Source organism: Aspergillus oryzae, chromosome 6 (assembly GCF_000184455.2).
Source record: "Aspergillus oryzae RIB40 DNA, chromosome 6".
Taxonomy (NCBI): domain Eukaryota; kingdom Fungi; phylum Ascomycota; class Eurotiomycetes; order Eurotiales; family Aspergillaceae; genus Aspergillus; species Aspergillus oryzae.
Genome location: NC_036440.1, coordinates 2415612 through 2437563, shown reverse-complemented (window position 1 = coordinate 2437563; position 21952 = coordinate 2415612). Strand labels below are relative to the sequence as shown.

General features: G+C 47.9%; 5 protein-coding genes across 5 annotated transcripts; 1 reads left to right on the top strand and 4 right to left on the bottom strand.

Moving 5' to 3' along the window:
• Positions 1–599: 599 nt before the first annotated feature.
• AO090038000463 (uncharacterized protein) lies at positions 600–1074 on the bottom strand (the record flags this gene model as incomplete). The annotated part of the gene is made up of 2 exons (XM_001825330.3): positions 600–707; positions 784–1074. The coding sequence occupies 2 exons, from the start codon at positions 1072–1074 to the stop codon at positions 600–602; spliced, it is 399 nt and encodes a 132-aa protein (XP_001825382.3).
• A 1622-nt stretch (positions 1075–2696) lies between these two features.
• On the bottom strand, positions 2697–3101 carry AO090038000464 (uncharacterized protein; the record flags this gene model as incomplete). Its single annotated transcript, XM_001825331.3, has 1 exon — positions 2697–3101. One exon carries the CDS (start codon positions 3099–3101, stop codon positions 2697–2699), a length of 405 nt encoding a protein of 134 aa, XP_001825383.3.
• A 7350-nt stretch (positions 3102–10451) lies between these two features.
• AO090038000465 (putative 2-hydroxychromene-2-carboxylate isomerase) lies at positions 10452–10965 on the top strand (the record flags this gene model as incomplete). The annotated part of the gene is made up of 2 exons (XM_001825332.3): positions 10452–10676; positions 10771–10965. 2 exons carry the CDS (start codon positions 10452–10454, stop codon positions 10963–10965), a joined length of 420 nt encoding a protein of 139 aa, XP_001825384.3.
• Positions 10966–11969: 1004 nt separating this feature from the next.
• Positions 11970–15540, bottom strand: AO090038000466 (putative importin beta-4 subunit; the record flags this gene model as incomplete). The annotated part of the gene is made up of 3 exons (XM_001825333.3): positions 11970–12882; positions 13111–15436; positions 15495–15540. 3 exons carry the CDS (start codon positions 15538–15540, stop codon positions 11970–11972), a joined length of 3285 nt encoding a protein of 1094 aa, XP_001825385.1.
• Positions 15541–16245: 705 nt separating this feature from the next.
• ncr1 (sphingolipid transporter NCR1) lies at positions 16246–21486 on the bottom strand (the record flags this gene model as incomplete). The annotated part of the gene is made up of 3 exons (XM_023238281.1): positions 16246–16349; positions 16418–19792; positions 21474–21486. The coding sequence occupies 3 exons, from the start codon at positions 21484–21486 to the stop codon at positions 16246–16248; spliced, it is 3492 nt and encodes a 1163-aa protein (XP_023093144.1).
• Positions 21487–21952: the final 466 nt, after the last annotated feature.

Here is a 21952-nt window from a genome sequence, read left to right as displayed (position 1 = left end):
GGATGTGTTTATGTTCTTATTACTTCTTCTGGGCCTTGGTTGGCCATAGTATGTAGATCGTCTGTCTCGTAATTATGGTATAACGTCACTGTTGATCGGGAAGGATAGGGCTAAGGTAACTTTTGGTACCTCAATATGCTTATAGCGATCTTAACACATTGAATTGAACGAGAGTACGGCTTTCCTGTAGTGAAACTTCAAAGAATTATGCTAGTAGTAACAGTGTTACAATCGAATATATACCTTCAATCCGCCTACGTAGTGATACTCGAAGAGCAGAATCACGAAAATGTAATCAATGAATAGGAGATCCAGTCTATCTTAACACAAAAGAATCGAGGAAAATATATCCAAGAAACAGAAACCGAAAGATAAATCACCGAACCATATCAACTCCAACTTAAGCCCATCGATGGATCAACCATCTTGTCCCGAACTAATCAAACAGAGTACTCGCAAGGTCCGACGAAGGGACACCTCGAGAATATTCCGAAATTTAATAACTAGATAATAGCAACCGTCAGCGTCAGGTCATGTCTACTCACTAGAGCCTCTCGTCTCCCGCACTCGAGCTCCGGGGTTCTATGAAAGGTATGTACTCACTTGAGGTATTGTCCAGCATTGCTGGACTGGCGAGACCTAGGGACCATCTGGCTACCAGAGCCTCTGGAACTCGCTCTGCTCACTTGGCTGCGGCCACTCGAGGACTACGACATTGCAGGTCAGTTTGTATTCTTCAAGGCAATGTGGACGTCTGGGAGACCCATGAAAATAGATACTTACCGGAGTGTGATTGTTGATGCGAGGGACAAAGACAGTTTCGCGGAGAGGGTATTGGTCGTCCATGAATTGTCCGGTGTGGATATCGAACCCGACAATCTGGACCACGGACCGGCTGGCTGGGGAAGTGTGGATGTCCGTGATCTCGCAAGGGTGGCCTCGGAGGTAGACAAGCCCACCAGCTCTCAGATTAGAGCATGGTGTGGGGAAACCATCTATCTGTCGACCGCCGATTTCGAAGGACACGTCGTACTGCTCATTGTCTTCCTGACGGGTGTTGGTGTAGAAGGACATGGTGGGCTAGAGTGAGAACGAGATAGAGAATGGAGAGGAACTTTGAGACAGGGTCTAGATGATAGTGTTGTTTGAGTGAATGAATGAATGAATGATGGAAAACCGAGAAGAGTGCGAAAGGCACCCCTTCTTATAGTCCTCGGTCTAGGGCAGAAGAAGTGTATAAGGCACGAATAAAGGGAGATAGTGGATCTTTGCGATGCAATGCGAAAAGACTTCTCTATTCGTTGCATGCGGTTATTCCAGGGCTATGGGGACCAACTTGGACGAATTCCTAGGCGAAGCACCACTGATTCGCGGTTCCACTGGCCACGCTCATAACTCCAGACTCTAATGTGCCGCATTCAGGGTGTGCCTGATCCACGTTTACATTCAAACATGCCAGTAATGGATACATTGTCTGATCGACCGTCAATCATGGCTGAGACCAAACTAGGTGGAGAAGAATCTCGTGCGTAGGTGACACGTGGGCCACAGGCCTTCGCCTTCTCACGCTATTTTGGATTGCTATATCCGCAATGTTCAGCTTCACTAATTAGTCTAGAACGGAGGCGAGTAGTGGCCAAAATTGTTGGAGTAGATGGGCGCCAAGATCGCGGAAATACTCGTAACGATTGGCAGCCCTATCCAGCACACCGCCGCTACCATTGGCTGGCTCCTGACACTTCACCGTAATTTCATGACACTTCATAAAAGTCTCAGGCTGTTGCCGCAATGCTGCGCCTTCACCACGGATTAATGCCCGATAGAATTATTTTCGTGTGTTTGAAGGAGAGTAAGGTGGGAACTTGCAATCTCTGCCGTGTTGCTCATAATACCCACCATGACCACGTGGACGAATGTGGACGACGGAGGAAAAGGAACCAAACGGGAAAGGGCAAGGGGCAACAAACAGCAGTTCGTCAATCGTGTCAAAGGTCCACTGGGCTCCTCTAAGCAATTGCCCGATGCAGTTTTCCGCTATAGTGAGATTACTCTCCTACTAATCCACCTACGCTCGCACTGTTGGTTGTAAGCGATGTAAGCGAGCCCTACCTCAACCAAGCGAATGAGTCACCGCTCCTTTTCCGCCCGACACTTTACGCCGCAACAAGGCGAATTATAGTGATTGGCCGTAGTGTACGGAGTCTAGCAAGGAACCTGAGAAATATTGGCATAGTGGTTTCAACAGAGGTACAGTTGTGTGGCCTAAAACTGCCTTATTATACAAGCAGTATGAGGTCTCTTCAGGCCGTGTCTCCCCCCTTCCGCTTCCTACGGATCACAGCATTGGGGAGAAAAGAGGAATGGAAAAGGGAAATTCCAATTTAGCCACCGCCTGTCATATGGTAGTTAACCTGGGAGATGGAGATGCTTCTGGTGCGGGAGTCTATAAAGAATGTAGGGAAAAGATTTCACTCTGAACAAAATTCCACGAAAGAAGACGTTGGTATCAATAGTCTCTCAATAACTAAATAGACCGGTAGTGTATCTCTCAGTTTATCTCATTTGCATCACAGCATCTAAGAAAATTTCCGACATCTGACAGACATGCCGTTATGGATAGGTATAACAAGTTGACTGCCCTTCGCACACTCATGTTGTACACTGAGGGCTTGGCCATTGGATATGTTATTGATTTTCTAGCTTTCATCAGAATCCATCCCTTCTGGCATCAGCACTTGAACAACAGGTTTGTGCTCATTCTTATCTCCTAGTCCAGCTGGTTTCTTGCCTTTCGCAAAACCTTCTAGATAAGCCCTATCCTCAGGAAAGCGTAGCAGCAATCCCATATGCCCCACAATCCGTAAACAGCCCAACCATGGCAGTCGCTCTAGCTGCTCAATGCCATGTAGTAGGAGTGGTTTCCCCGGTTCCCGGAGTACATTATACCACGGTATCTTGAGATGAATTCTTGCTGCCATGCAAGCCAGATAATGCTCATGCTGCTTGTCTACTATAAGTAGCTCTAGGACATCGATACGGTCCACATCCATCAAGATCCCAGACATTGCCTCCATACTGTCTTGTATCTCGTTCCAGTTCATTCTGGGCCGAAGTGGCGGTATACTATCAAAATGAACACTTAGTCTCCGGATATGCCGTCTTCGTTGAGCACCGATCCCAGCCAGCCAGCTGACAGCTGTATTGATGTTTGCCGATATCGCGAAGAATGACTCGGAGTAGAATAGCGGCATTGCTTCGCTGTAGACCTTTTTGCAGGTCACTAAGATGGCGAGAAAACGACTCCGGCTGTATATCTGGTGTTGGGCCCACTCCACTTGATACCCAGTATTGGTTTGGTAATGTGTCATACGTGGATGTGACAGAGGAAAATAGCAGATCTCGAAGGTATGGAGTGGATTTGCCCCCTCATTGGGGTGCAGGGGTGAGTTGGTCAAGCCAAGGAAGAGTCGAGTAGTCGGAGAGATGCCAAAAAGATGCCGGTAGATATCAAGCCGTAGTTCAGTAGGTAGTTTAAGGAGCGGAAATGACATCGTGGAGAGTTAACAGTTTGTAAGTATGGGAGTGATGCAAGCGTTGAGGGTATTTGTGAATTTGTAAATGCGCAATTATTTTGCAGGGTCTTTCCATTTCCTGCTTTTTATCTGCACTTGCTTTGTTGGGTTCATACCTCTATTCATTGACCAAACCTCAACGACCAAAGTGGTCGTCTTACGAGGACAAGAACAATCAGCTATTAAGGATTGGCTATGAAGAGCAGTGAATCGTAGACACCAATATGCTTTACCAAGTTGAAGTTAGTGCTGTGTCTTTCGACAAGTGGGTGACACACGCAGCAGAGCATTTTTGTTAATTTGACTTTGTTTCGTTTTCTTCTCTTTCCTATTTTCTCTTCCAAATTTAGCATCTTCAGACAAAGTAATTGCCAGTATCAGGTATAGCATATAATGCGCATTGATCAAGCTAAGTTGTGCGCTATCAATCGTCATCCCATGGCCTGTTCCGAGAGCATCGAGAGATCGAAAGTGGCCCGAAGGTAGGAAGAATCTACAAGCAATAAAACAGAGACAAGCAAAGCATAAGGAAAACGGACAAAGAACAAAGAGGAGAGGCGAAAAGACAAACAACTTTTCTCAGACTTCCGTTCAAGACTGATAAAGAGAGAATAGTCAAATGGATATCAATAGCAGTAACAATCAACAATCATCGCTCAGAAAAGCGGCAAGAATCCTCCCGCCTGTGGCCATAACCCTCCCAGATCCGCATCAAGCATTATATCATCAAGACACACATATATTTGAATCAACCGTTACCCCCGGACTATATTGGCGTCAACCGATCGAACTTGGCCCTAGGGTCCCCCGTTAATCGTCCATTGTCGTCAATCTCAGCCGGGTAAACGGACGTACATCATCACATCCATTACATCACAGTGCAGATGCAGCAATCGCACTCTTCATCACCACAGTCACAGCCGAAACATGGTTTTTGGACGGATTTGATGGGTTTCTTGATGGAGGATCCGGAGCTGGAGGACGGAAGGATGAAGTTCACCGGAGATGAGATGGAAGAAGCGCCCATTTTGACTGTTTTGTTTTTACGATGGATGTGATGCGGATTTTTAGAAGACAGAATAGACTGCAGTGGAATTAAGAACGCTTGAGGTTTTCCAGGAATTAGCAAAGGATGCGACAATAGGTAGTTTGGTGCAACCATAACAGCGGACGACTCACCTTATATGCGCAAATCCTGAAAGAATGCAAGAGTCGGTCTGAAACCAAACGACGTCAGCGTCAGGCAGCCGAGTTTAAGCCACACGCTAAAATTGGAACTAGGAGGTGGGCCAAGACTTCAGGGTCCACTCGCCCCGTGTACTGTAACTGTAAACTTCCCCGGATCTCGTCTACCGAGGCGCAAAGCAGCAGGTGCTGTAGCTCTTGATAATGTACAAATTCTAAGGTTATCATGTGGTGTGCTCGCAATTACCCTTTAGCAATATGTAAGGTCAAAACAAAGGTAGTCTCTTAGCTACTAACGTCTTAAAGTCAGCCTAGGCAAAAGCTTGAGTTACTTCGAAGCCTTATTTTTGTTGCCTAGGGTTTTGATACGACCGTTTATTGGACCTACAGCCACGCTATTTGGATCCCTGTAGCGCTAGCGAAATACTACTGTGGAGTAATAGTGTGGCGCATGCTCGTTGAGCCGATCTAAATACATCTTACATCCTCGAAAGCTCTGCGTAGGCTACTGCGTACGGGGTACGTGCTTCAGGAACAACCCACGAGAGGGGAACGGCATTATGGCAAATATGTGGCGGTGCTAGAGATAAAGTTGATTACTAGGAATAGGGTGGTGCAGCATGTCCAAGAGGTCTTCTCGGAGTCTCGTATTTCGATCACAACTTTCTGGCTGCGATGTCACTTAGGCAGCTGGTTATGCTAAACTAGACCAGCTTCACGTCATTAGCTATGAAGGGTATACAATTATAACACCATTACTTATATATGTCTATTCATACTACGGTCAATGACCAATGCTATCCATTCGTTATAAAAAGCAATGATTGTAGATCTTGAGCGATCATAGACAGTGTAACATACTCCTCAGTCCAAGGATCTTCTAAAGGAGCCAAGAAAATAAGTTATACTGAAAATAGGAACATTGTCACATAACTGGGGCATTCAGTCTTACTACGTCTGCTGTTGAATACCACGCGCTGTCGTTCATCGTATAAAGTTAACACAAACGGTGGGTCCATGTTGATAAGCTTTTGAGGCGGCACAATTGAGTTTCCTTTCACAAGCAATTGGAAGTATACTCAATACTCCATTGCTTCTCAAGCCAAGCAAAGCAGATGTATTCTAAGTCTCGTTCTTCTCTGAAGGCTGGCCTCTACAGATATGTGCCAAGAAATGGCTTGGAAATGACTACTTCACACAGGATCCTCGACCGCTGTTCTAGTGTTGTTGGCCACACCCACGCAGCCTGCGTCTGCCCAGCAAACTACGCAAACCCAGCTCTGTGTTGTTCACCTGAGGCCAATCACAGCCACCTCAGGCCTAACATCGAGAGCCTCAGGCAAACAAACACACTCTATTTAGTTTAAACGCGATCATATTCTCTCGCCACAGTGAACCCGATGGCCTACTGGTCTGAGGGACTTCAGCTGACCTTTGAAACGCTCAGTGCGGTTCTCTATATGAGGCCGCCCGTTCGAGTCTCGCCCCTCTCCTGAGGGAGATTCGAAGCCTTTTAAAGAAGTCTTCAATGAGTGTAGCCCTGCAAAGGGAGAGGGGACCTGGTAACCCTCGCGAAGCACGAAGGCGATGTCGGTACATCTGGAGGGAGAGTAGCTGTGGTAGAGCACCCCGGGACATGTTATCGTATCTTATTTTGTTTTTTTGTGTCCTTCTCGTAGACAATGTGAAGCTATACAAGTCCCCTATGTCTGTATATCACTCTTTCATCATGGTGAAGTACTGCACGGGGCTAGGGGTAGTGGCCTTGTTCGTAGTGCCTGTTTCCAACTCATCATTATTCCCTTGCTAGTCGCTTTGTTTCCTTTTTCAGAGTCCTACATGACTTTCCAGCTGCTCAATTGAAGCTATACACGATTCTTCTCTGGATTTACTTCTTTTGATTGAGGTTGAAGTCAGACTTTGCCGCTGGCAGAATTTCTCGTAAATCCCTCCGCGTTAAATCACCTTCCCAATATAGAAGTCCCTTGTCCGCAACTACTATACATACTCTTCAGGAATTAGTGAAGCTATCCACAGCTACTCTAAAGGTAATGTCTCCATTCTTTCCTGCAGTTCAATGCTTATCATCTCACCCCATCAAATCCCACCCATACCTGCCGTCCACGGTCACTTCCTCCATCCGTCACTCTGGAAGCTATACAAAGCTATTTCCTCTTTCCCATACATGCCTTTTTTTTCTATGTTTTTCCGGAGCAATCTCTTCCTGTTACACTTCACATTTAACTTTGTGATAAGATCCCCCGATTCTGCTTTACATTACAAGCTAGGTGAACCATTGGAAAAAAAAAAAAAAAAAAAAAAAAAAAGGAGAAAAGAAAAGAAACAAAAAGAAAAGAAAGGAAAACAATTTTCGACATCAGAATGTCTTCAATGCAACCAATGTTAATTTCTCTAGCCCATGGCCCGACTTAGATCAGTATGCCTACTTTCACATCTACTCAACGTCTCCCTGTATTCGGCCTCCGCATTTACCATTCCGTTCTTGAGACCTTCACATGCATGAAATTGAGTGACTTCTTTGTTTCTGTCCGATACTCATTGCGCCATATAGTGATCCTTGTCTTCGACACGCGTGTCGCGTTGTGACCATCATCCTGTTGGTCAGGTGAGCTTCGATATTCCCATCCCTGTATCTTCCATTTCGCACTGTCTTCAATGACGCGCTGGCTAACCCTGTTATTCATATCAGAGACCGCGATAACCAATGCCTCCATATATACTTCCATGCCCAACATATCGCATCCACGAAAAGTTACACTTCGACTCCGTGTTGGTTCTTCGCGATACATGCCATGGCTTTATGCTGCCTTTGAACGCCGCAATTTATTCGTCGGATTCATCCTACGACGCGACCTTTCTTTCGTCATGAGAAAAAGACTGCGCACTATGAATACTCCATCCGACGTCTGAACTCAATTTAAGGTAACCGAAGTATGAACGGTGCCAAGCTTTATTGCGCTCCACCGTGTCCACAACTTTTAAGAACCATGGATCCACCGCGATACAAGCAGTGCTCTCAATTACAGGGTACGAGCGCTTCGACGGTTGATTGTTTGGATTTAATTGAAAGAATTACGCTGACATACATAGGACAGCGCCTGTTTCTCCCATCCAAGGTACAATCTCATGCTATTATACATTTGCAATATCGTTGACACTAGGGTTAGAAATGATTATACGTCTTCATGATAATGGCGAACTTCATTTGTCCGTTTATGTCTATGAGCTAAAGGGTCTTGTCGACGAAAGTGCCTTGAAACGAGCAGTCGAGGCACTAACAGTTAACCACCCTATCCTAAGGGCCACTTGGGCCAAAAGTAACAGTGGCTGGCCAAGTTCTTCTCCCCACCACTGCTGTATCCTTCTCGTCATTTGACGGGTGCATACTCAATCACATCCAGCAAACCAAGGCTGTCATTCTAACTCCAAGGCAGAGAAATGTACGATTCTCACTGATACGCGATAAGCCCAGTGGAACGACCTTCTTAACTATTGCCATCCACCACGCCTTTTGCGACGCATTCACGCGGTATTTGCTCGAGCGAGATTTTATGAGGGCACTAGACGCCCCCGATGATATTCAACGTGGCCCACCAAAGCCTTGGTACCGCGATTTCGCGCAATATCTAAAAACGCACCAGGACGATGAAAAGGCTTTCAAATACTGGAACGACTATATCAAGGGCTCCACTACGGAGGTCGTTTGTCGGGGTCCATTGGGGCCAACCAGGGAACATAGCATCTTGACAAACTCGATGGCTATCACTGTCCCTAAGAAGTATCAAGTAGGATTGGGTGCCGTCATCGTCACAGCCTGGTCCCTGGCTTTGGCCCAGCATTCTGGCCTGTTCGATTTCGTGTTCAAGATGGGTAAATTGGGTCGCAGTTATCCTTATCCCGGGTTGGATCAGATGGGCGGCCCTTTGCTGGCGACTAGCCTGTTTCGCTTCAGGCTGACTGATACAGAAGAGTCAATTCAACGGATTTTACGAAGCGTTCAACAGGAGCTTGCTTCGCACGAGATTTACGAGCATGGGCTGAAAACGCTACATTCCAGTGGCCTCCCACCTGTCCAAAGTTTCGTGAACGTTAAGTTGGGAACACACACAATGCAACCTACTTCAATAGGTGACATGACAGTCCATCCTCGTCCTGACCTCGAGTCCTGGGATGTACAATTGCCTACCAGCATCTATCTTGAGGTAGCACAAGAACTCTCTGGCACTAGGATGAAAATGTGCTATCGAAGCGGGCATATTGGTCACCAGAAGGCTCAGCTGTTGTTTGAAAACTTCCATGACATCTTAGATAATATCGATGGAGAAGACTTCGGTGTTGGTCAACTTATAAGGAAGGGCAAACCCGTGGATAACATGACATGTGAGTCTTCGTGTATCTCCAAAGTTACCAACCCAGAGATATCTTGAGATCTATCAGCATAGATCGGTATTTCGCATACACCCAAAGATAGCGGTCATAAAAGGAATGAGTTGGGGCCTGAGTCTCTGAACTATCTACCATATTGCTCTTTAAATCCTTCAGTCCGAATCCCCTGAACGCACAGTACTTCATATAGTTGAAACATGATCGTCAGTCGCGATGGCTAAATCATTTAAAATCCTTCAGAATCCTTCATATCTCCGATATCCAGTCATTTTGGCTAAATTGTACACAGTAAAATGAACTGGATCGGGAGATTCTCTGAAGCAAATTGCAGAGGGGACTTTGGGGCTTGTTGGGGGGTAAACTGCATTTACTGTTGATTGGGGATAGCATTAGTCTCGGGCACAGTCTCTTAAGAATATGGATTTCTGTTCATTGAATAATCCCATGTTAAGTCTAGAAGACCTCCAGTGGTTAGTAAGTATTTAGTTTGGTATATTTTATCGAATAGCGATTGCTTAAGATTCAATTCGTTTCAATATGAGTCAGGTACATGGTTGGGGCCCAACAACTCAATATTTTTATGATTAGTTATCATTCCACCCAGGATACGAGGCCTCCAGCCCTCACCGTTCTTCTGCATATCCACGCGTCTCTACCCGTTGAATTGTTGAGTCATCAGTCGAGATCAAGGAAAGAAACTCTGCACTTTCCATTTTATTCTTCAAAGTGCTCCTTGTAGATCATAGATTCGTAGAATATAAACCCATCCCTCCCTCCCACTCAATCAATACCTAACCCTGCCAGTGTAAAATAAACAGAAACACAACTCTTCAATTTATAATAATTATAATATCTATAATTATACTATATTCCCAAAATGTCCACCCCAAAACTCACCCTCTACTTCGACCTCTTAAGTCCATTCAGCTACGTTGCTTTCCACATTCTCAGAGTCCGTCCCCTAACTACAAGCTACCATGATAAACCACCAACCAAACTAATCATAATATAGAACTCTCCTACTTTCTCAAAATGCGAAATAACCTACACTCCAGTCCTCCTCCGCGATCTGTTCACTATATGTGGAAATCCACCCCCGATTGCTGTTAAAAGTATATACCCTCTTTCCCTACTCTCCTTTGCTTTGTCCCATGTCCCCAGGTCCACCATCAAAATTCCAAAATCCAATACCCAAATTCTACAAAAGAGAAGCTAACAGAATAAAAAGACAAATCAATCTGGCTAAACAAACAACGTCTCTACTGGTCCCGTCGACTAAATCTACCCATGTGTGAATCTCCACCAGCCGGGTTTCCCTTCCCGACTGCTGAGGTCCAGAGCATACTACTTGTCCTCAGTGAGCGGTATCCAGAGAAGATAGCTGAGGTAGTGGAGAGATTGTATCGGGGACTTTGGGGAGATGGAGATTCTGGTATTGTGACGACTGATGGGTTTATGGGTGTTTTGGGAGATGTGTTTGGTGAGGTGGTTGCGGGGGAGATCTTATGTTCTGTAAGTTTTTCCTGGTTTTTTGGTCCTTTTTTGGTTTATTATTTGGTTGTTGGTGGTGGTGGTGATGGTGATGGTGATGCTAATTGATATACAGTCCCAAGACTCAGAAACCAAACTCCGTCTGACAGAAAACACCCAAAAAGCAGTCGATACCGGAGCATTCGGATTACCCTGGATCGAGTGTGTGAATGCCCAAGGTGAGAAAGAATGTTTCTGGGGCGTGGATCATATGGAGCGTGTGGTTGAATTCTTGGGCTTCGAGAGGGCGGATTCAAAATGGGGATTCTGATTTAGTAGATAATTGGCTTTCTTTTCTTTCTTTGGTTGTTTTTTGGGCTAGTTTTGGTTCTTGCTCCTTTGGCATAATATAGTATAAGATAATGTATCCTTTTCAGTAGTATATGGACTTGTTTTGAATATGACTTGGGGTGTCTGCTTTAAGTGTCTATTTACGACTGGTACAGTAGAGCGATCTATACGATATCCTCGTATACTTACTAGTAAGTAACCCTAATCATGCAGGGTCCTGCGTTGATGCGGCCGCTACTGCACGTAGCCGAATTATCTGGGGAAGGCATGTCGAGATATTCTTGGTTAATTCGGACTGTAAAAACAGAATGTTAGGTGGCTAGATGTCTGTTTAGTGAAGTATATGTGTTATCTTAGGGAGTTTTTACCTATTCGTGAAGAGAAAATTTATAGTCTTGGACAATGTTTATCAGAAGGTAGATTATATAAATTGTAAGTACTAAAAGTAGGTGTATTGTCCAGAGAAAGAGGATTAATGAGTTAATGACAGTTCGGCGGACTTATGGGATTCAGTGTAAGTTTATACAAGTGGTAGTCCACTTTCATCATGGGTAGGTGATGGGAAGACAGTCACCTTGTTTGTAGAGTGGAGGGCATCGGAATTGCAATTCAACGAATCGTGGCCAGTTTCCAAGGGATAGTCTAAAAGACTGATAGTCTAATACGAGGTTCACCTCTGGCCTTTGGTCAGACAAGGTCTAGTACTCAGAGGCCTTCAACTACATGCTACAAGGTTCAAGGACCATATCACAGCAAAGTTCAGGTTATAAACATTGAATATTTACAACATTTGATTCATAAATCATCGCGAAACGAATACATGACTTTTCTATCCGTCTTCGTCACATCATCACGCATAAACAGGGCCGACCCTGATGCGCTCCGGAGGGGTATCTTCTATCTGTCAACCATAAAACCATTTTGTTAACCAGTCTATCCATTAAATATTTGTTGAGTCGTCAAGCCATCATGTCTGGTGAGCATTTACAGCTGCTCAGCCCAAGGAGCAGCACCGGGCTGCATCTGGTTCAGCCACTTGACAAGCTCGACGAGCTCGGCGCGGCGCTCGTCCTCGAGCTGATCCTCGTCGCCGCAGAGGACAGACTGGAAGATGGGCAGGAATTGAGGGGTAAGCTCGCGGATGGTGGGGTCTTCCCACTTGTACAGCTGACAGATCATGCGGTACAAGGGGTCGTTCTCCTCGTAGTCGTTCTTCAAGGGGAGGAGCTTGATAAGGGCAGGCAGGACGTCCTTGAGGGGAACGCTGTCACGGTGCTTAAGGATCATGCGGCTGAGACAGCCAGTGGCATTGTCCTGAAGACGAGAAACGTCCATGTGCAAGCAAGCCTCGAGACGGCCAAGGATGGTGGGGAACTCCTTGACGATCTCAGGAGCGGTGGAGTGCTCGACGAGACGGCCAACGGCATAAGCAGCGTTGGAGCGGGTCTGAGGATCCTCATCACCAAGGCGGTGAACCAGCAACTTCATGAAGGCAGAGGTGTATGGGGTCACAGCAGCACCCATGCCGTTGATGCACTCGGCGAGAACACCCACAGCGGTGGCACGCTCAAGAGACTCGGTGCTGCCGGCGTAACGGATGATAGTCTTCTCGAACACCTTCCAGAGCTCGGCAAAGCTCTCGCCGAGGGCAGCAGCCATACCAGAAACAACGTCGAGACCAGTGTCAACAACGACCCAGTCAAACTCAGAAGACTCTTCGCCGGCATCGAGGGAGTCGTCCTCGGGGCTGAACTCAAGCTGGCAAGGGTGCTTCTTCGTGATGATGTCGGTGACCATGGTGATGACATTATGAAGGGTAGTCTCGTTGGAGATGAGAGAGGGACCGCAGTAGCGCAAATTCTCAGCCATGTTGCGGTTGATGTCGGCGACGGTAGCCCTAGGTGATAGTAGGTTAGAATCAAAGCCAACACACAATGTTTATGCAAGCAAAACATAAAATGAATCAATAGTTCAGATGTGAGATAATCGTCGTTAACATCAATCACGCTTTTTGCGTGTCAAAGTGAGCTGGGTAAACGAGTGTGTTCATCATTGTAGGTGCCAGGAATGAAAGAATATCAAAGCCTGTCAAGAAAAAATAAATAGAAAAAGGATGTATACGTACCGATCATCTTCCTCAGTCCACATGCGGATGGTGCAAGTCATGAGGATTTCACCAAACTTCTTGACCTCCTTGGCAGGCTCGACCTGGAGAGGCAGGCCAGGCTTCCACTTGGCCATCTGGCCATTCTCCTCAGCAATGGCGAAGAGCATGGCGTAGGAGCGGTGGAGGGTGCTGATAGTGCTCTTGCGAACACCTTCGTAAGGATGCTCAGCAAGGGGCAGGACCATCTCGATGGTCTTCTCGAAGTAGGGCAGGTAGGCGGACTTGGTGTGGGTAACCAGATCACCAATGACCTCAACGGCGATCTCCTTCTCGAGAGACAAAGGAGTGGTGGCAGTGATGTCATCCCATCCATCCTCATCTTCAAGATCGACGTCCTCAATCTCACCGTCCTCGCCAACAGGCTCATCATCATCGTCAGCGCTGGCAACCTTGACCTTGCGGCCACCGACAGTCACCTCCTGGCCAACCAAGTCCTTCGCAGCCTCGCCGAAAGAGACCTCAAGATCAGTCTCATCCTGCTCGATGCAAGCAAAGAGACCCTTGACGACGCCATCAAGGAATGCAGAGAAGTGCTCAGCGTAGACCTTGGACATAGCACCCCAGAAGATGTAAGTGCTCTCCTTAAGGCGGGAGTGACCAAGGTGCAGAGCCTCTTCGGTCGCACGCATGAGGGGCTCGACGTAGGGCTGGTAACGCTCAGCACCGGCAGCTGCAGCCATCTCGCCCATGGCGTCAGTCACGCTCGCGCGCAGGTCAAGCTCCTCCTCGCTGTCCTTGACGGTGGCAAACTCCTGCAGCAGGTGCATAGACTCGTCGAAGAATGGCAGGAAGGAGTCACCGGCGGAGGAGGCCAGGGAGCCGAGGGCGCCAGCAGCCAAGCCCTTGATTCTGAAGTCGGGGTGCTTGAACAGCTTGTGCAAAATGGGAACCAATTCACCCTGGTAAGGAGCAACATCCTTCTCATCAAGGCCGTCGACGACGGCGTCAATGGCACTGATACCGGCCTTCATAATATCAATGGTGGGGCCATCCTCCTCGCCCTTGTACTCTTGCATGGCGCTGGCGAGGTTCTGGAACAGCAAGGGCATAAGCCTCTCGTGCTCCTGGCTCAGGTCCTCGGCAAGGTCGTCGGCAAGACGGGCCACAGCATGCAGCGAGGCCTGACGAACCTTGGGCTCGGGGTCTCCCAAGAGCTGGAGAACCATGGGGAAGATCTCCTTCATTTGAGTGCTGATGAAGTCGGGGGCACCCTCAACACACATGCCCAGGGCCATGATACCAGCACGACGATAGTCGGGGTTGCTGTTGTTGAAGTACTGACCCAAAGAGTGAAGGAGGGGCACGACGACCTGGCTAGGAGGCAGGCTCTGAGCCAGCATATCGAGCAGCCCCAGAGCAGAGCGAGCCGGGGTAATATCATCATCGAGGACCGAGGTATCGCCCAGCTCGGTGACGATGTGCAGAGCAGTGCGAGTGAGTTGCTCACCGACACGCATAGCCTGCACCTTGAGCTTGCGGTACTGGACACACTGCATCAGGAAGCTGATGGCCTGGGTACGGGTGTCCTCCTCAACCTCTGTGTTGGCGGAGATCTCGTTCATGAACACAACAAGGTCCTTGAGATGCACAGTCAAGAGCGCCGGATCACAGCCTAGGATAGTCTGGAAGACTTCGAAAGCCTGCATCACACGGTCCTCCTGTGTCTGATCGATCGACTCCTTGAGGACAGCGACCATGGAGGGGATCAATTGCTGGAAAGCCTTCACAGGGCCCACATCCTCCTCGGAGTCAAGGTGCATGGCAAGTCTGCCAAGAGCCAGAAGGGTGTTGGTACGGACTTCCTCGCTCTCGGGGTCGGCAATGGTCTTGCCGAACAGGTTGAAGAGATCCTGGAACTTCTCCTCGAATCCCTCGCCCAGAGTCTCCAGAATAGTAAACAGGATGTAGATAGCCACGGCACGCTCGTCCTTGTTGCCGGTGTTGCCGGCCTGGATCAAGAAGTTGGGCAGTTCGGCCCATTCGCCATCATTCAGGTCAACCTTGGCAACAGCCGAGATCACACGAGCAATTGAGTGACGAACAAGGGAAGAGCCCTCGCCAAGGGTGGAACGGAGCAGCTGCTCACGGATCTGAGGCTTCTGGCTGGCTTGCACAGAAACCCAGTGCTTGTTCACCAACGAGCGAGCCTCGACGGCGGCCAGCTGCTTGAGGTTTGCGTCCTCATGACCAGTAGCGACCTGGATGAGGAAGACCAGAGAGTCCGGCTTGTTATAGAATTCGCGCTGGAGGATGCCCGTCGCTTCCTTGACATTTCCCTGGGCGGCTGGTAAATGTTTGGTCAGCATTCCTCCTTATTTCGATTCCTATGACTGGTCACTTACGGTTCAGGACGATCTGCAGCTGCTGCAGGAATCTTTGCTGATCCATGATGAATCAAAAGCACACAACTTTTTTTATGGATAGAAAACAAAAACAATTGCGGGGGTTGTCCCAGACCCTCGACAATCGAGGCTCCTTTTCACAGGGACTATATGAGCTATCTGCGCAAAACAGAAAGCTCACAAGGGTATCACAAGAAAGAAAAAGAAAAAAAGGAAAAGAGATGTGAAAATAAGAAGAAAAGGAAAGGAGGGATGAAGAAAGGAAAAAGACCGGACGAGAAAAAAAATATAAGGAGGGAGGGGAAGGAAAAAAAAAAAAAAAAATTGGGTCCACTAGAAACAAGCGGAGGGTAAAAAAAAAAAATCCAATTATTGACTATTTGGCGTTGACCCGTTTCGGACAGGACACTACGCTTAATACGGTTAGGAGCGCGTGGCTTCACGTGTCGCTGCCCAACCGCGATTCTCTTCCATGATTTTCAATCTCCTAAATTATCGGGTTTTCTCTCATTTTACTTTCCGTGGTATAATTGAAACGCGTCTCGTTTATTACCGCTTTATGTCACATACCCCAAGTGCACTGTATACATCCATCAATGTAAAGAATGATCCAATTCCTAACACCATTCCATCCTGATAACTCCATATGCATCCCGCAACAGCCAAACGAGAGCTGGGAGTTGACGGGACTCCCGAGAGTCCCATGGTCCGTAAAAGCATCAAGCAATCATTGTATCATAGTATTGTATGTCTAATATCCGTCCGAGTCGTAATCATCATCAACCAGCAGAGAGCGATAACCCCGGGATGCAAGGTTCTCCTCAAGGCCACCATCAGAGCCGGGGTCGGCATATCCTAGAATCATTGTCAGTTACAAGTCTTCATGACACCGGGAATAGTTCGAAACATCGACAAGAACTTACCCTCTCCTCCGAAATAGCTCAGGGCTACAGGCAAGAAGATGAGCGCATGGGTAGCCGCGAACAAGATCAACGCCAACCAGACCCGGAAATAGTAAATCTCGAAAATCTTGCTGCGGGTAAAGGCTAACACACAGACCCCGAGCAATTTAGTCACAGTGATGCCACTGAAAACACTACCTCCCACATTGACCAACGCAGTCCAGGCCCGAGCGTCTTTGCCGCGGAACTTAGTGGGCACCTTGTCTAAGATCACCCGAGATGGGAACATAAACGCGCGAGCGATATGCGCACAAAACTCGACCCCAATACCAACACAAATGACCAAGTTCACTAGGGAGACAGCATTCAGCGACACCCCGGAGATGGCCATCGAGCCAATGATATCAACCACTGTCATCACAACGGTGGCAGTCACCACGGCCCCCGTAGCGACGGAGCCTAGAATGACGGAGGTCAGGAGAAAGATGATGGCAACAGCAGATCCGAGTAGGATACCCGTAAGCTGAACGATGGAAATGTACTGGTCAAAGAAAATGTACGTCTTCGAGTAGGGGAACACATCGATACCATGCTCTGCGGAGATACCCTGCGCAATGCGACGGGCCGATTTGTAAGAGTTAATAAAATCATCCTGCGTCCGGAGAGGTGTATGTGTCGTTCTAAAATGGCTGGCGTTGGTCATGATTCGCTTTGAGTCGAGGACAAGAGCAGTGCTGTATGGAGCTTTCCCTCCCAGCGGACAGGATGCGTCTGTAGGCGCTTCAATCCATTTCTTCGCGTAGTGGACAAACTCCTCGCCTTCAGGCATACCGTAGAGGGAAATGTTCCACGCTGGATTCCTGTCTTCGAAGCAAAGCTGGCCATGTTCCTTGCAGCAGTCCTGCTGGGGGTTAAGCCAGTAGAAGAAATCGTCAATCCAGCTAGCGGTCGACCCTGAGATATAAGACACCTCTGGCCGTTTAGACTCCTGTTCCAATACGAATGGCAATGAGAACTCTTCACAAGTCGTGAACCGACCGCAAAGCTGCTGCTGATGGCTACGCGCCGTGACGTTCACATTACGCGTCACGAAATACACCGGCGGGCCGCTTAAAAAGTAATTGTTCAAGTCGTCAAAATATTGGATGAGGTAAGAGTCACTGGGTAGCGCGATACGCTGATCCAAGCCAAGCCTCACCTCTGGAATGAGGGCCAAGCCAGCGGTGAAAAGCCCAAGGAATACAATGACGACGACAGCCTTGACCTTACGATTGAGGAGGAAGGTGGCGTAGACCTTGCGAATAATCTTCTGCAGAAAGCTTTCTCCATCTTGATCATCGAAGACTTGGTCTTCGGACATTCCAGAATGCGCTTTGCGGACCGTGATGCATGGGAAGCAATCCGCGCGAAGGCTTTCCACACGTCTCTGGTTCAACGCAAGCACAGATATAAACATAGTGATCTGCAAAACGGCGTTGATGAAAACCGCCCCCGCGGCGTAGACGGCGAAGTTCTTGACGGCCGGCATTCCAACAAAAGCACCCAGAGCGAAAGCTACCGTTTCGGTAAGGGAGGACAAGAAGATACTAGGACCAATCCGGCCCGCAGCCCGAGCGAGTCGCTCGTCGATCTCTTCATCAGGGTGGCTGACGTTGATCCGTTCGAATTCATGAACAATCAAAAAGATATTATCGACGCCGACAGCCAAAACCAAGAACGGAATGACCTCTGCGATGATTAAGGTTGCCTTGACACCTGTCGCGGAGAATAGGCCGACAGAAGCGGAAACAGACATCAAGACGATAGCAATTCCCACAATGCCCAAGGTGAACTTGGACTGGACAAGAGCGTTCGCGGGGTTCGTAAGTAAAGATTTCCACGTCACAGTGACCGAGCCTAAAGCCAAGGATGCGTATATGAACATGATAATATAGCTGATGACGACGATCTTTGCATCGGTGTTACTCGATTTGTTGAGCTCTTGCTCAACGCTAATTTCGGCGCTGAAAGACACGCGCAAACCACGCTCCTTGGCCTCCTCTTGGACAACACCGAGAATGCCCTTGAAGCTGTCTTCCCAGTCGATCGCATTCGCTTCGTTTTCGGTCCCTTGGGCATGGTTGTTAACCACCCAAGTGGCGATCAGTGCTCGAGCGTCAAACACATCTCCCGACTCTTCATAGCCGCCCAAAATCATTTCTGGTTTGAGAGGCTGCCCGAACTCTGGAAGACAATTTACATCACCCGGAGATTCGGCACAATGCCTCACACGTTCTTTCCAAGTGTCCGGGTCGAGGTTGTACATCGAACCCCCAAAATAACCCGTCACAGACTGAACCACACAGACGTCACCTGTAGGTTTGAAGCAGATATCATCCAGAATAATCCCACGGTCGAGTGATATCATCCGCCGGACTCGGGACTCGACATCGAACCACCAACTCAAGGTATCATATGTAAGAACGGGGCCACTGTCATTGACAAGAAAAGCTTGTTCCGCACGATAGAAGGGGCCAAAATTGGCGTCGAAGTATTGCTTTTCCTGGAAGGCTGCTGACGTAGGGCTCACCCACAGCCGCACTGGGTCGGTCTCTACAGCGAACCTCAACCAGCCCAGGCTCAACAAGCCCACTGCTATAATGCTAGACACAATAGTAACCGCGGGGAACCGGGCGCATGTGCCACCAATCTGGCTGAAGACACTATCCAACACGGAGTTCAGCTTATAAACACCTTTGGGCTGCTCGAGGTAGCCTCCAGCGTGAACAATATCGCCTTCGTCTTCATCGTCGCTCGGCGTCGGGTCCTGAAGAAGTCGGACCCGTTCAGGTTTGCGGTGGCGCCGTTCTTTATACGTGAAGTAACTCGAAAGAGCCACAACGAATAGCAGAAACACAGAGTAGATCAGAATAACAGCGAAAGACAGACAAGGCAAAAGGCCCACATGGCATTGCTTGTCTGTTTCCACTGCGGGCAGCTGTGGACATACATCGGGGCAGTCCACGCAGGAGCAACGGAAGGCTTCATCTGAGTCATTGCATGCCTTGGGCTTGATGGGTAGAGGATGCATTCCCTGAGGGTCCGGACCAGCGGGCTCGGTTTTGAAATTTATCTGAAAGGGGCTACCCAAAAGCTTCTTGTCTCCCAGAAACTTAAGAAAATGCGTATAATCCTTTGCGCCGCCGCCGATGAAGTCCATCGCTTTACCACCTGATGCTCCATTCTTCACGTTCTTACAGCTTTCATAGAATCCACTCTGGTATTCCTCCGACCAAATGTTGTCCAGTTCGGTCACTAAGGACTTTCCTGAGCTGGAGGGTTCGGTCTCCGTCACATTGAGAAAGAGAGACTGGTCCGGAGAGCAGGTGAAAGTACAGAAGATGTTGAAGAAATTCTCTTTGCATGCAGGACAGGAAGCGATGATACCCTCCGCAAGCTTCAAGTTCTTGGAGAGCGCATCGATCTAACCATGGAACAATTAGGGATGCAGTTCAATGTCAATTGCTATGACATATCACATTTGACACGTACCTGCTCACCTTTACAGCACACTGGACCTTCCTCCCACTTACTACCACATAAATCCACGAGCTTCTTTCTCACCGCTGTTTCCGGTTCCTCTGCGAGGCCATTATCTGGGCATGGTAGCTCTCCGCCAAAGAAGGACTTCTTCCCGCAGTGTCCTCGAATAGCACAACGCCCCTTCTCGTGTAGTGCGGTCTCACCCTGAGCTAATGATTGTGGTATGAAGACAGAGCCGAGGCTAGCGATGACGGGGATGAAGCGGAGTCCCCGCATGGTTGGAGACAGGGTCGTAGCGACGGGATCAGTCGGAAGCGTTTGGTTGAGGACTAGTCAAAATCATTCAAGGCGAGTCACAGACGAGGAAGAGAGTCGGAGCTTTGTTCAGAGTATAAACTTAGGAATGCTGGCGTTTGCCACGTACGGCAGGGGTACTGCGAAACAAGGGCTCGGACGGCAGTGAACGCGTGATGTCAATGCGATTTCTGAGGATAATATATATTCGTAGCATAAAGGGAAATCGGCTGAGCGAGGTCAGCTATACATGGATGACAGGATGAATCCAGCTCATTCCATCAACCATGCAAAGCAATGGGAAAGTGGATGAAGAATTGAGTTGGAAGCTGGTTGGGGGGGAGTGACGTGACGATAAGAAAGGGAAACGGAAAAGCGGAGAGAACATCGCATTAGATCACACTACGTAAGGCGGAGAAACGTTGCGTTGTTCCTCGGGTGGATTGGTTTTCCTGCCTCAGGACTCCGTTTCCGCGCACTAACGTCAGGCACCTCGATCATCAGGCACGCACCCTCCATGGCTTGCCGAAAGGTTGATAATACGGATTAATTATCAACATATCTTATGCTAAATGTTGAATCTTATTTTTACCACATGTGATTCTCTCGGGGCTCTGAAGACTTTTCACTGGTATGGTTTTCAGTCCACTTAACCCCTCTTTACCACTTCACCACAGGAATATATATTCTTTTAGTACCCCGAATTAACAGCACTCAACAGTACAGCCTCAGCCTTACCATTTCCTAAATAAACAGGACTCAAGGGAATCTATCCTTTGAATAGATAATTTATTAATTTTCTCTCTAGATAAACCCCATATAGTGAGACGATTAATGCTATGGACTACCAAGGCTTACCATTACTGAATCCGTCGCACTAAACTGTTGCCATTCAACGAAAGAAAATAAATTCGAGTCACAATATCGGGCGTCAGTCTGTGAAGATTCGGTTACACGACATGAATATGATGTGTAAATCACAATGGTCCAAGGATCACAAATGAGCGTCTCTGACGTAAATGTATCACAGAGCATTAGCACAGATGCACCAGGCCAAACTCAACATCAGGACTAAAACGCCACTTGGGAAACGACAAGTAGCACCTTTGTTAACAAGCTAACTCTTGGACATTGAAAATGATCGACAACAGATCTACACGGGCAGTAGACAGGCAACAGAGTCTGGAATGGCCAAACAATATCATATCGTCTATGCATGCTTGTTTAAGTGACAAGTGTACCACGCGACGATGGAACATACCAAGGGTGAGCATGGTATCCAGATATCTATGTCTTAAGTGGGATTTGACCTGTGTAGCCGGACAGTAACCATAGTTAAAACACGAAGCGTTTCGCCAGGATATGGTTCTGAAATATATCAATATGCGTATGCAGATCACAGGATGAGCCACCTCTTTCCCACGGCCTTATCCATCGTACTCAGCAGTCATATTCCTATTTCTTATAAGAAGAGAAGGAGGAGTATTACCACTCTCCCGGTAGAACCTGTTCACGAGGAGTGATCCGAAAGGGCTACCAATATAGGGGTCTTCAAATACAATGCGGAATAGCCCAGCCGAGCCAAAGCGCATAGCTCCGAGATCCCCTGAGGGCATCTGTACTCTCCTTTTTATTTTGGTTGTGGTGTTCCTCGGGATTGAACTACAAAGGTGTCAGTAGAACTGCTTGTGTCGTCTTCGAACGGTATTGTTGTTCGTAAGAGTGGCATGTTCCGTGCTT